Below are 14,579 nucleotides of genomic sequence, written 5' to 3' on the forward strand. Positions count from 1 at the left end.
TCCAAATAAAAAGATTCCTGTAAATTCTTCGAAATTGTGTTTACACTGCAAATTTCCGTTCTTCCAATACTAGAGCAATTCCATACATTACCATATAAGAACAAAATCATGGCTGACCTCCTGTCCAGTATGATACAGCCACCCAGCCACGATGACCCAAGGTCACGGGTGCATTTTAAAAGCTTCGCTTTCAACATTTTACGAGCTAAGTGAAACTAAAGAGCGCAGTAGCATACCAACGTATGGGCTAGAATAGTCACTAATTACTATGTATCAGCATTGTTAACAAGAGCAGATTTCAGGTTGACTTTTCAACGTGATTATGATGTAGGCTCTCAAGTGGAAGCCGATGCTGAATTGGTTTATATAAACACATAGGCTGCTTGTCCGTGTGAATTGGAACATTAATGAGACCACGCGTTCCACCCTCATGTGTGCACGGTTTGAAAGAGGTAGCTATATCCACTCTTTATTTTCGCATTCATTTAGACCGCAAAGAGGCACTCGGCAACGGAACTTGTGAAGAATAACAATTAAAATCGATTAAGTTGAGGGTTTGTGAGCGTATATGATAAGATACAAAAATGCCTATGTTATTTAGATTGTAAGGTCTGTATCAGGAATAATCCGAACACATTAAAACTTAAGTAAAACACAAATTTCACATTATATTTCAATTGTAGAGTTTGTACAGACTTCGCAGATACCGTGGTGGTCGTCTTTGTCCAAATTTGTTGGAAGTGTTAACTCTGGAAAATTTGACGGATTTGCGATTTTTAGTACAATATTCACTTGAATTGCTTCGTACCACTCCATTACAGTTTAAGCATAATGGCATGATAGCAAATCGGGCCAGAACAAACACGAAACGAAAACTTATTATTTTATTAATGTGTTTCACTTATACATTTTTGCCAAAACATCAGACTTATACATTCCATAAACAAACCACATAGGTCATATAAGAATGCATAAAAGGTATGTGTCACCGCTTATACATTTCATTTGACACATGATCTTCATTAACTTTTTGCAAAGCTTCTGCTTATAAGTCGGCTTATACATTTTATGAATAATCAGCAATATAAATTTGCCAAAAGGTATAAGGAGATTTCTATCCGTGAAGGGTTTTCTTTGTGACGTTTGATGAAGGGTAGCAATCGCTTCTGAAGGCACTCTTTTTGGTAAATCTCCTTGTTGAATGTGCCTGTAGTGACGAAAGCTACTCTTCCGGCCACACGAGCAAATTACTCTCCAAATAAGGTTTGTTTTTGGGAAATTGTGATTCCTTTTTCGTCCTGAAATCAGGGTTCCTTCCATTCATTTTGGCTAAAAAAATGTTTTATAAAATTATGGAACAATAAGATATTATAATAATATTTTGTTTGTGTAAGCAACAAGAAAAGATTGTGGAGTTTGTGTTTGACACACAATACCAGCCAATGTTGCTGCATGAGAGTCGCAATAAGCGATTTTGTCATTTATCTCACCCACTCTTCACTCTTCACTCTTCGCGAAGAGGCGATCGGAAAATCGCTCATTGTGGCTCTGTCAAAGCTAAATTTGCAGGTTTTATGTGTCAAACACAAACTTTAAAAATTTGTCTTGTTCTTTACACATACAAAATACCATCATAATATCGTATTATTCCATAATTTCCTAAAACATTTTTTTAGTTAAAATGAATGGAAGGCACCCTGCCTGAAATACTCAGTTGTAGCATTTTTGGCCATAGCAGAATAGAAAGCTACCCTGCGCTTCGGTCAGAGTTGGGCGTCGGGAGTATGAGAGAGTAATTGCAGTTAGATCAAAAGTTCATGAGAAAAATGCAAGTACTTTCGCAGATTACCCGAAGTTGTGATAGTGAAGGTATGATCACAAACATGCATACATAACACTCTTAAAACGTTCATTGAAATCGCTTTTAACGGTCAATTTAAATGTTTCTTAGTTGGTTGTATCGCCACTTGTGGTGCACATAATTAATTCTCTAGCGTTTGACGATTACACACTACAGCCATCTATTGAGTGTATTGCCCATCATAGTGTATACGACAGATGGCGGTAGGGTTTACAATGATAAATGTTTAATGTGCTGTGTCTGTTTGTCTGTGATATAACATTGAGGTAACGATAGGATAAAATCAAAACATTGAGAAATATAATGCATCACTTTCAGAAATACTTCACTTCGCAACCGATGAACCATTCTGACGGCCATATATGTACCCAAGTAACCATATAGTCGCAATATAGCTTGTATATTCTTATTTTGCTTGAGTTTGGTTAGTTGGGGAATCCGATGAAACTGTCACTTCTTGAAACTGATCCTTTTCGTATTTCTTTCATTCTCTTTTCGCACACGGAGCGCTCGGTGGACCAGCGACTTTGGACGTGAGCCTCGTCCCAGATTACCATGGCAATTCAGTGACAAATGGTGGACATGAAACCGACCACACCAACCAGCAAACCAGGAACGGAAATAAGTGCAGATTTATCTCCCTCGGAAAACTAGGAAAACTAGGAAAACTAGGAAAACCCGGAAAAGGCGGAATCATGTTAGAACCAACCAAGAACGATCTACGAAAGGAAATTGCCGGTGAATCACGGAATGAAATAAGAAGCGTTAGAGAAAAAGTTCAAGGCATTCCAAAAGAAGCAATTAACGGCGGCGGAAGAGCAGAATATGGTGAGAGCTGTCAAATAAATTTTTACAAATTAAATGTCGAAATTAAATAAATACAAGCCAGGTTTGAAAAAAAAATGTTTTAACCTGGAAGTGTGTGTATATATATAAACAATATCCATTTGATAACGGTGATTCATACATGCGGGGCTTATTGTGAGTGAAACGAGGGGGTGACTCTATCTACGATGCAGAAAAGATTGTGTTTTGCTGTGGCTAGCTGCACGCACGCTGAGTAGATAGAAGGAAGATTTATGTCGATTTGGAAGATTTCCTGCAAAAAGATGAAGCACGATGCAAGTAGATGCGAGAAATGAAAGATGATTTTTCGAAGATTGATTCGCTAGTGTGAGATTTTTTGAGCATCTAGAACTGAGATTTAGATGTGTCGCCCCCCTCGGAGTGAAATTTACCTGCAATGGATTACTGGATCTGCAATAGAGCTATCACCTTCTAACTCCCAGACTAAAGCTGTCTACAATGACCATAAATGCGACATTGTAGAGAGAATTCTTCCATAATAACACTGCCGGCCAGTGGGGGTTAGAAGAAATACACACACACACATAGCAGAATAGAAAGCCAGCCCTGGAAGCTGCTTGAAATCCTCCAGCGCATAAGTCTCTGTTTGTGCAAACGTCTAGTACATGCGCAACTACCCTACAAGCTCAAGAGATGTCGCTACAGCAGTATTCACAAGTGTCTCTTTCTGTTGTGTACACGCTATTTCAAAACTACCCAAATTTGGGTAGAATCCACCCAGATCGGTCAAAACTGAACTTACACACTAACTTTAGATTACTGGAGTCAGTAAAATTTTACTGGGTTTTTGAATTGCGGATCGCCCAGTAGTCATCACAGAAATAATTTGCATAACCGAACTGTCCGTAAAGTCAATCTGTCAAAAATAACTGTTCATTCAGTAATTGGTTCGAGTTGCGTATACTGGAAAACCCAGTATTTTCTTTTTGTTTATTTTGCTGCAATTTAACTGAAAATACAGTTATTTGGTCCCTTAATTATACCGTGTTACCCAGGTATATTAAAAGTAGTGAATTTGCAGTCATAAAAGCATGAATCCTGGTGCAATTCACCGTTTATAATATGCCAATTAATATGACGACTTAATCCCTTGACGTACCCCGGAATAGCGCGTCGACAGTGAAAGCAAACAATGCAAACATCCATTTTCTTAATCAAAATTTGTTGGATACCAAGGAACTGCAAAGAGAGTAACGTGTTGGTACTAACGAAATAGTTCTTCAATTTCGCTGTCGAGCTTTCTCAGTTCCGTCATGATATAATTCAAATTTTAACAAAACCGCGCGATTAAACACTTGCTCCCGGATTTTACTGAAGCTAATATGGCGGCGGGAATCAAATTGACAGGTTAGAGTTTTACAATTCGTGGTCGGTAAAACAAGGTGGCTATTTTGCTGACCAGTCGGTAAAAAAATAAAGACTACTTTGGGTACAGTAATTATTTTTGCTGACTTTTCGTGAAATCAGGAAAATTTGGAAATTAACGACTTTCTCAGTAAATAAATATTCTGTGTTCAGTATTTTGCATCAAACGATACCGAAGTTCAGTTTGTGTTTTGCAAAACGTCGGTTATTCACCTGATTTAAACTGAATGTTCAGTAAATCTTTCGTTTTACCGTGTAAGCCCAGTACAAAAAAATACCGAACAACTAAATGCTGGATTAGTGTGTACCCAAAAATGGGTAAACTGTGTTGGGAACGAGGGGGGCAGATGCAGAATTTTTTTTGCTTTGCTGTTGTGAGATGCGCTCGCGCCTAATAGATAGAAACACGTTTGATTGTGCTTTTGAAGATTTCCTGCCAAAAGGTGGAGAACGAAGCGAGTAGATGGGTTTAGATGCAAGAGATGAAAAAAGATTTTTCGTAGATTGATTCGCTAGTGTGAGATTTTTCGACCATTTAAAATCGAGATTTAGATGTGTCGCACCCCTCGGTTGCGAGTGACAAGTTGACAAATGAACAACGTTGATCGGATTCATGTCGATATTTACAAGTCAGGGTTTGTAATATGTCCGTACAAAATCCGCTCGCGCACTTGTTTTTCATTCGTCGCCATTAGACTGATGCAAAATTTGAAAATTTCGCTCCACAGTGCTCAAACGGTTTCAAATCAGGTCCTGATTAGACTCCCAAATTTTACACTCATTTGGTAAGAAACTGACTAGGCACAAACTATTCGAAGTTTATATGGAAATTACTATGGGAAAACCAAACTTTTTGTTCATTGTCTTCTACCCATTTTCCATATTGCTTTTTCGAAAATTTCTATAACTATTCTTATGGGAAATTTTCTAAGCTACAACTTTGCGCAATTTTGTTTTTCAGCCAAATGTCAAATTGAATTGTTATTAATTGTTTGAGAGATTGATAATCTTATGGCATGATCAAGCAGCTGTTCTGTGGGCAACACTGTATTCTGCAGTGTGACATCCCGACCAACCATTTCGTTAAATTTCTTTAATTTTCAAAATATCGATCTTCAAAGACATTCATGTGAAAAATCGATAGCGATCGTCACCATTTAATGAATAAATGTAAAGATACTAAAAGCCTGATCGTGAATCATTTATAAACATCTTTATCAAAATGTTGCTACTAATCGTTACCTAGAGCGGTTCCACGAACAAGTGGGAATTTTTTCAGTTTTTATTTTTTGTTTTTTTTTATTTGCATGAAACCTTGCATACAAGTTTTTGGGGAAGAAAAACGCCGTTTTGCATACTTGGTTCGCCATTTTGAATCTAGCCTTACTTATGAGAAGGGCCTATGAAAAATGCACATGATATCTTCAAAAAATTGTATCTCGGAAACGGTTTGTCCGATTGATTTGGTGACTTGGGCGAAGTTTTAGACAATTGTTGGTGTTATATGGAAAAAATATGCACGGTAAAAAAAAAGTTTGGTATTTGTGTTTTGAACTAAAATATAAATTTTCCCTTTAAAGTGACATGTCAATAATTTTTTTATTATCCTTATGTTATAGTTGACTGAAAATGCTACCTAGTGCACAGTAGGTTGTTCTGGAGAAAAATAGGTTACAATGAAAAAAAATGTTTTTTAAAAAAATACAATTTTCAAAAAAGCTATTAAGAAAAGTCAAAAAAGTTTGTCACCCTAATTTTATGAAAGTACATCAAATTTGCAAACAAAAAGTACTTCAGTAACATTTTTCTAAGATGCACCGTTTAGAAGATATTACTGATTTAATATTGTTTTTTTTTTTGATAACTTAATAAGTTTTGGCCCTTTTCGGATGTACTCCGTGTTTTTCCAGTTTCAAAAGTATTTTTTTCGGAAAGATTGGAAAATTTTGAGGTAAAATGACACTGACAGCTTAAAGATTCGAGTGAAATTCTCTGCCTTAAAAGTATTTTGAAAAACAAGTTACAAAATCCCACTATCAGGAACAATGATTTCTTCAAATGATTTTTGGTGCGTTGTGCTGAAAACGTGCTAACAAGTATTAGATACCTCAATCAACAACCGCCGCACTCTTTATTCATTCCAGGTATATACAATTTACAATCTTCTTCAATAACAATATACCTATGCCAGCAAATCTACCTCGCTCCAACTCTCCAAACTCGTACCTGAAGGTTCGACGATACCTGAGCGTTCAACTCTACCTATCTTCCAACAGTCTTTACCCAGCATTCTATGATTTCTACCCGTGAGCTGTATAATAATGTCTGACTCGGTTCTGAATTCATCCAGTATCTACTAGGGAAAACCAAACAGTAAATGCAGAAAGGTTGCTAGTAGCATAGTGATTATAGTAATTTCAGCTCATAATCCTGTGTTTTTGAACGAGATCCAGTGTTGTTTGATAACATAATAATTGTAAAGGAAAGTGTAACACGTTTTGGTGCAAAGGTAAGTTTTAAATACACATTTTAATTATATGTTTTGTGATATTTTCGTACAAAACTAACAATTGGAAAATATTTTCTATGTTACAGATTACAAAATGAGTAAAATAAGATGTATTCGCCCATTCAAAGACATTCAGTGTTCGAAAGAGCTGCGATATCTCACGGATGATATCATCAAAAAACTAAAATCAATTGGATTTTCCAAGGTATCCACACTGAACACCAAGGATTTTCGTGTTTGTTCGTCTTGCCGTCTACATATTGATTCAAGAGCTCACCTCACCCAAAACGAGGAACAAAGCGTAGCCGGCGGCTCAAGGATGCCAACTGTTGAAAGTTTGGTCACGATACCATCAGAGTCAAGAGATTACACAATTAAATCAAATGAAGACTTCACATGCCTGTAGACGTCGAAATATTCAACCGAGGAATAGCAGCTATTCGTGTTTCGCCTATAGATTTAGGTAAGGTTAGAAATGTTCACTATCCTGAAAAAAAGTGCGCTGAAATCGTCGAAGGTGTACGAAGAAATCTTTTTAAATTAGACGCTAAAACAGAAAAAGCAAACGAGTTTGATGAAGTCATAGAAAATATGAAAATTAAATTTTTAAATTCAGCCCCAAGGCAAGAAAAACTATCAATTTTATCATTGTTGCCAAAATCATGGTCAGTACAAAAAATTGTAGACGAATTTAAAACCAGTAGAAATATGGCATCAGATGCAAGAAAGGAAAGAGATAATGCATTTGATTCATCTCAAGGTTCAAGCTCTGGAAAAGCTTTGAGTAATGAAACAAAAGAACTGGTTTTGAATTTTTTTGAGGACGATGATATAAGCCGTGCAATGCCAGGCCAAAGAGATTTTGTTAGCGTAAAGACAGGAAATAAGAGATTAGCTGCAGATAAAGACTGCAAGAGAGTTGTTTAATTGGGCAAACAAACGAAAAGAAGAAGAACTTACAAAGTTGTCATTTTGTTATTCTAGTAGAATATATTAGTACAGAAGAATACGAAAATATGTCTTTGCAGCTAAATAATCAATATAATAATGCAAAAACAATTCAAGGAACTCTAAAATTCCACTCATTTCTTCCTCTATCAGAAAATACAATAAAGGCAAAGCTTTATTCAAACTGTCCTGACAATGATGCCAAAATATTCAATATTGTTAGGAAAGTTGTGTAAACAATAATTTTATAAAAATACAGGAATAAAAATAAACTGATAAACAATCACCATCCCTGAAAAATAAGCTTAATTCGCTCTTTCGAATCTTGCTAATTGAGGAGCTTACATTTGCAGTTCTCAAAAAGGTGTATCTCGAAATCGAGTTGTCTCATCGGTTTGATGTCTGTGGCGATGTTCGGCAATAGAGAGAAAATATGCACAGTATAAACACATCCAGTTTCAATGGATTAAACTGTTAGGCGATATGCAAGAGTTGAATGCACATTTTCAGCACAACGCACCAAAAATCACTTGAAGAAATCATTGTTCCTGATAGTGGGATTTTGTAACTTGTTTTTCAAAATACTTTTAAGGCAGAGAATTTCACTCGAATCTTTAAGCTGTCAGTGTCATTTTAACTCCAAATTTTCCAATCTTTCCGAAAAAAAATACTTTTGAAACTGGAAAAACACGGAGTACATCCGAAAAGGGCCAAAACTTATTAAGTTATAAAAAAAAAACAATATTAAATCAGTAATATCTTCTAAACGGTGCATCTTAGAAAAATGTTACCAAAGTACTTTTTGTTTGCAAATTTGATGTACTTTCATAAAATTAGGATGACAAACTTTTTTGACTTTTCTTAATAGCTTTTTTGAAAATTGTATTTTTTTAAAAAACAATTTTTTTCATCGTAACCTATTTTTCTCCACAACAACCTACTGTGCACTAGATAGCATTTTCAGTCAGCTATAACATAAGGATAATAAAAAAATTATTGACATGTCACTTTAAAGGGAAAATTTATATTTTAGTTCAAAACACAAATACCAAACTTTTTTTTACCGTGCATATTTTCTCCATATAACACCAACAATTGTCTAAAACTTCGCCCAAGACACCAAACCAATCGGACAAACCGTTTCCGAGATACAATTTTTTGAAGATATCATGTGCATTTTTCATAGGCCCTTCTCATAATTAAGGCTAGATTCAAAATGGCGAACCAAGTATGCAAAACGGCGTTTTTCTTCCCCAAAAACTTGTATGCAAGGTTTCATGCAAATCAAAAAAGATAAAAATTACTCGTTGCTTTAATGATATGGAACCGCTCCCATGTAAAAATATCGATTCGTGTTGCCAGATCAAAATATCGATTTCTCTTGTCAGATCAAAATAACAATACACGGTACTGATATTTTTGGGATTTTTTTTTTTATCTGCATAATTGCTAGGTTTCGATCCCGTGCCATCTTGGGTGTACTGATTTCTTTGTTGGTAGCTAATCCTCGGGTCTACAGCTGCTGTTGATGAGCTTCTTAATCATAAGACACCAGCGACTTGAATCATTAATAACTTTTGTTCGTTGCATTTGATTGAAAAGTGGTTTTCAACAAAGTTGTAGCTGAGAAAATTCGCTACAATCACTGTTATAATTTTTAAAATCATATTGATGTGGTGAATTGTAAGATAGATATGAACAAAAACATAAGTTTTCCCATAGTAATTCCCATATAAACATGAAATGGTTTTTGCCAAGTCAGTTTCTTACTAAAGTAGTTCAAATTTTGGGAGGATAAGCTGAACCCAATTTAGAACCGTTTAAGCACAGTGGAGCGAAAATTTCAAATTTTGCATCAGATCGCCATCTTGAACACTAAACATGGAATGTAAACACTAATCATAATCTTTTTAATCAAAGACTTCCAGCTATACCTCACACGGAAATGTTTCACTCCTACTTGCAATATTTAAAAATATACAGTGATTTGAAGGTGTCCAGATTAATATGGATACAGACCCTAACTATAAAAGAGATCTTTTTTGTGTAAAAATATTGTTTATTTAGTTTTAATAAACAACACATTCAAACAGATAAAAAATGTAATTATTCTTAAGTTGAACTCAGCTCTGTTTTAATCGTTTTGGGATGTTTGCGAAGTTCCGTCGTCATGATTGTCCAGAATTTTTCAATTGGGCGAAGTTCCGGTGAATTTGGTGGATTCATATCTTTTGACACAAAATTTACTCCGTTGGCTAGGTACCACTCTAACACTAGATCAGGCCAAAACAGAGTTAATCTTTTGGGCTTCCTTGTTAATGACAAGAGACGATTCTTAAGGCACTCTTCCATGTAAATCGTACCGTTGATTGTACCGGAAGTGATGAAGGGAGCGCTAATATCACCACATCCGCAAATCGCCTCCCAGATCAGGTTTTTTTTTTTTTAATTCTTTATTTAAGAGATTTTTAGCCTTAGGCTGCCCAGATCAGGTACTTCTTTGCAAATTTCGATATTTTCTTCTTGGCAACGAAATACTCATGCCCAGAAAGTTGACGGAAGTCGGCCTTGGCGTATGTTTCGTCATCCATCACGATGCAACACGATTTGGCGAGCAACTTCGTGTAAAGTTTCCGATGTTTTGCTTTTCATTCCTGTTTGGGGCTTTTTGCACCATGTAAACATGTAACCCAGCATGCTTCATGATTTTCTGCACAAAACCGACTGACACCTTGGACTTTTTAGCTAAACCTCGAATTAACATGTTTGGACGGTTCTTGAACTGTTGCACCACTTTCCTAGAAATTTTACTGTCCATTAGACCCCTTTTACGACCACTCACTTCCTTCCTTCGGGCACTAAGACGCTCCTTGAAAGATCTTATCACACGAGACACAGTTGTATTATCAATTCCAAGGTTTTTAGCGATCCATCGGTGGGACGCCTCTGGATTTTGATTGTAAGTGCGCAAAATGTTTTCGGTCCCAATCTAATCTAATCCCTCGAAACATAGGAAAATCCACAAACCCCTCGTTTTATCTGTCAAACTTTCATGGCAAATCAAAACAAACATTGTATAGTACTAGAATTTCGATTAGAATGGGCTACGTTAATCGATTTGCGTGGGACCAATAGGCTAGTCAAGTCTTTGAAGGTAGGCCTTCGCCACACGCCGAGAGTCATCGTCATTCTTCGGTTACTCTGGGGCATTCACTGAACTTGTTTTGCAAAGGTTCGATGACCACCATGCAGTGCTGACAATTCGAGTCGTTTGCACGGCTAAAAATCACTAAAATAAAATTAAAAAAAAAGTTTGCACGGTTGATACGAGTGCTGCGGTGCTCTGATTTTTCGTTCACTTACAGATAGAGATCGCTGCGCTAGCTCAATGAGAGTCTTCTTGATGAGATGTTTGCCCATATCTTCTTCCAGTTCAGGCCTGGATGGTTTCATTCCACTTTTGGTATCTCGGTTTGCTCCAGATAGAAACGGTGAATTTAATCGCTGGTAGGGTTTTGTTGGATGTGGTGGATACAAGAAAAATTGCTGAGAAAGGAGTTTTAGGCAGAAAAGATCTTTAGGGGAGGAATATTTTGGACGAGAAAAGGCTGGTAATAGGGAAGGAAATCGATCTCTTGAAGATGGCGATTGACGAGAAGTGCTTTGCACTTGATCGCTGGCAGTTGCAGTTTCAGTCCTTCATACTCTTTACTACGTGCCAGCTGCTGCATTGGGAGCCACATTACACAATATGTTCATGGCGCGCAACATTGCAAATTCTGCATACTTATCATGCAAATCTGTAATAGAATATTACATTTCCCGGCTAGATGTAGCTATTGCATTGCGTGTTACATATTTGTAAACGCCCCTCCCCAGTTAGAACGTGACGTACTCAATGGATGCTCCCTTGGATGATTTTTTTTTAATCTTCAAATTACAGTGAATAACTTGTGTTCAAGCATATTACATGCAATAAAAAAAAAACGACCTGATAGCCTAAGTGTGTCTTCCCAACATGAACATTTATGATAACGAGCAATATGTAGAAGTTTTAGACCCATTTTCCTTCAACGTACGAAAAAAGTCGCCCCCTGATTAAGCCGTTCCCTACCCTAATCGCATTCTAAACTTTCACTCGTATATCTCCAACGTGCAAAATCTTGAAACTATACCCAGTTTCATAGTTCTTCTATTCTCGTTGGGGGCTAACTTTGATTCACGAATACAAATATGTTTTCTCACGTTTATGGCCAGACAATGCATTGGAATTTCTCTCTAGTAAGCCATTTAAAAACTTGATTTTCTAATTCATTTACTCAATACAAATAACTGCGCATCAATTTATAACTTTGCGTTGACATGAATGGCCAAAACACCATCATCGCCCTGGGCTGGAATATGTATGCTGGCACGCCCATCACCACCTACTTGAACGGTGGCACCAGTGCAGCTTCCACCTTCCTTGCTTCCCGAAATGACATCACAGTAAGTACCAGCCGGAAGGCAAGTCTGCAGATTCTCATTCATATCGTAACCCTCCAAGTTGAATGCAATGAATCCACTTCCACCACGGCAGAATGCAATCTGCTGGTTACCGTTGGACCACCAATCATTCAAACCAGTACCTCGGACAGCGTTGCGGAAGCCAACCATATTGTAGATCTGACGCCAACGATGTTCGCAAGCCCATCCGTTTCCACAGCTGTTATCAGCATTGATTGATGGAGGAATCAAATTTCCATTTCCGTCCTGTGGTGGTCCTTGGTCACCATTATTAAAGAAGAACGAGCTCATAATACGAATAATGCCGTACGGGTGAGCCAACATGAAAGCAGTAGCCATTTTGTAGTTCTTGGGTACTTTGTGGGTGAGTACATTATCACCACCAGCTCCATGACCACGCTGGTTGTCATGGTTGTCAACAAATGCCAATCCCAAGTGTGATGGCAAGAATCCCCACTCTTCTCCCCAGTTGGAAAGATAAGCCAGACTGCTGTATCCACGGAACATACGTCCAATTTCGGCCGAGTAACGGAATTCAGTTACCGTTCCAAGATGCGTATATTCGTATTTGGTAATGGCTTCACCACCAAGATCAATGACTTCTTGAGTAAGGAATGGCCTAGCTCCATTTGGGAATCCATGGTCCGTGTTCAGGTTGTTAAGACGGTTGTAAATGTGTTCCAAATCTCCAGGCCACATGTGTTTAACAGCATCCACACGGAACCCAGCAACACCATAGCCGACACACTTGTTCATCAAATCAACGACTCTATCGCGAACCCATTGAGTTCCAAGAGCCAAATCTGGCAGACCAACCAGCCAGCAGTTGCGCACCTGGTATCGATCGTTGTAATTGTTAATATCACAACGTGGGTTGAAATCGTTTGATCCAAAAGGCACAGCAGGGAAGTTCAATCCATCAACCGAAGAACCTCCGGTTCCTTGTCCAGACATAGCAGCCATATGATTGATAACAATATCAACGTAAATCCTTACTCCGACCTGATTACAACGCCTTACCATACTGGCGAATTCGCTCTCACTGCCGGAACGAGTATTTAGATGGTAAGAAGCTGGCTGATAGCGCTCCCACCATGGTCGTCCAGAAACGATAATGTTTTCAGTTGGTGGTGAAACCTGAACGCCAGCATATCCTTTCGGAGCCAAGAACCGTTCGCATTCGTCAGCAATGTCATTCCATCTCCACTCGAATAGATGTACGATGCCGCTTCGATCAGCCCACTGATGAGTATCGAATTGCGCCGATACCAAAGTGGCCAAGGCTACCGCAAGGAAGCTTGCCAAAACCTTCATTTTTCACCTTTCTGAACGCTTATTCACAAATTGACTACCGTTCGAAACACAATCAACTGACCTCGAATTTTGAAGGTTTGGCTTATATACTATAATTCTTATCAGTCTTAATACGATGTGCAAAGGATTATGTTCAATCGTGGTGGTCGCTAATCACAACAATCCAAAAAGATAACACATGAAAATATTCTCGAACCCCAAGCAAAGGTAGTGATAATTGTGTACCTTGTATCGTTACAACGTACTTATCAATTCAATCTGTTAAGTAGCAGTGCAAGAAACGCTTCATCGTACTAGGGCTGACTTCATTTCAGAAAGGTTCGAAAATTGAAATTATCACGGCATAATATGAAGTTTGTAACGATTTGCATCTTCTTCGTCTTTGCAGCATCTCTAAATCTCAGCTAACTTGATTATTATTGTTTGTAGACAGCACTTATTTCATTCAGTAAAACAATTTGGAGAGGTAAGTTCTGAAATTTTTTGTACTACCCTAATATACACTTACCACTCTCCAAAAACGTGATATCGTTAATTGAGATTGGTATATTAGGAACAATCACATCAGAAAACTGATTCTCAAACGCGCAATAAAGCAAATGTAAAATGGAGTGCCATATATCAATTGTCTCATCGGATGATGTCGGAACCAGTCTGTGTTTATTATTGGTACAATTTACTTTGATGCATTTTTTAAAATTTCAAAAGCAGTTTTTTCGACGACTCATTTCAGATTGCCAAAAAATTCGTGAGGTTGATTACAGAAAATTTATAAATAAAAAAAAGGATCTAGACCAATTTAGCTTATCAAATTAAATATTGAGAATGATTGGCCGCCCGAGGATGCTATTCCGTTATTGCCAGATCATAATTATATTTTTTATATTTTTTTATATTTATTTATTTCGTCAACCAACGTAGACTAGTACATATAAGAATACAGTTTTGTTTTCTTAAATTTATTAATTTATTTCGTCAACTTTGGACAAAAGTATAATTTTTTCTTTAATAAAAATTAAGCAGTGTCAGCTTTTCTATTTTTTATGAGTTATAATGCCTTATGGAGTAAAAATATTGTTTTAGTTTATGCCGAGACATTGTAAAGTCAATGATTTCGCAGTATTGATTATAAGAGGCCATCATGCGGTTTAATGGCCCATATTTTGCATAATTTGTGCGATGATGTTTTAAGGCAAATAAATTTCGATT

The 14,579-nt window shown here is 37.2% G+C and overlaps 1 protein-coding gene across 1 annotated transcript; it reads right to left on the reverse strand.

Annotated features, from left to right (window-relative positions):
• Positions 1–11,889: 11,889 nt before the first annotated feature.
• Positions 11,890–13,432, reverse strand: LOC135704917 (alpha-amylase A-like). Its single transcript, XM_065226455.1, has one exon. It carries the CDS (start codon positions 13,368–13,370, stop codon positions 11,895–11,897), a length of 1,476 nt encoding a protein of 491 aa, XP_065082527.1. The 5' UTR covers positions 13,371–13,432; the 3' UTR covers positions 11,890–11,894.
• Between the last annotated feature and the right edge of the window lie 1,147 nt (positions 13,433–14,579).

The sequence above is a fragment of the Ochlerotatus camptorhynchus genome, unplaced genomic scaffold (genome assembly GCF_037179485.1).
Source record: "Ochlerotatus camptorhynchus isolate MF236.1 unplaced genomic scaffold, CSIRO-AGI_Acam_v1.1 ptg000251l, whole genome shotgun sequence".
NCBI lineage: Eukaryota > Metazoa > Arthropoda > Insecta > Diptera > Culicidae > Ochlerotatus > Ochlerotatus camptorhynchus.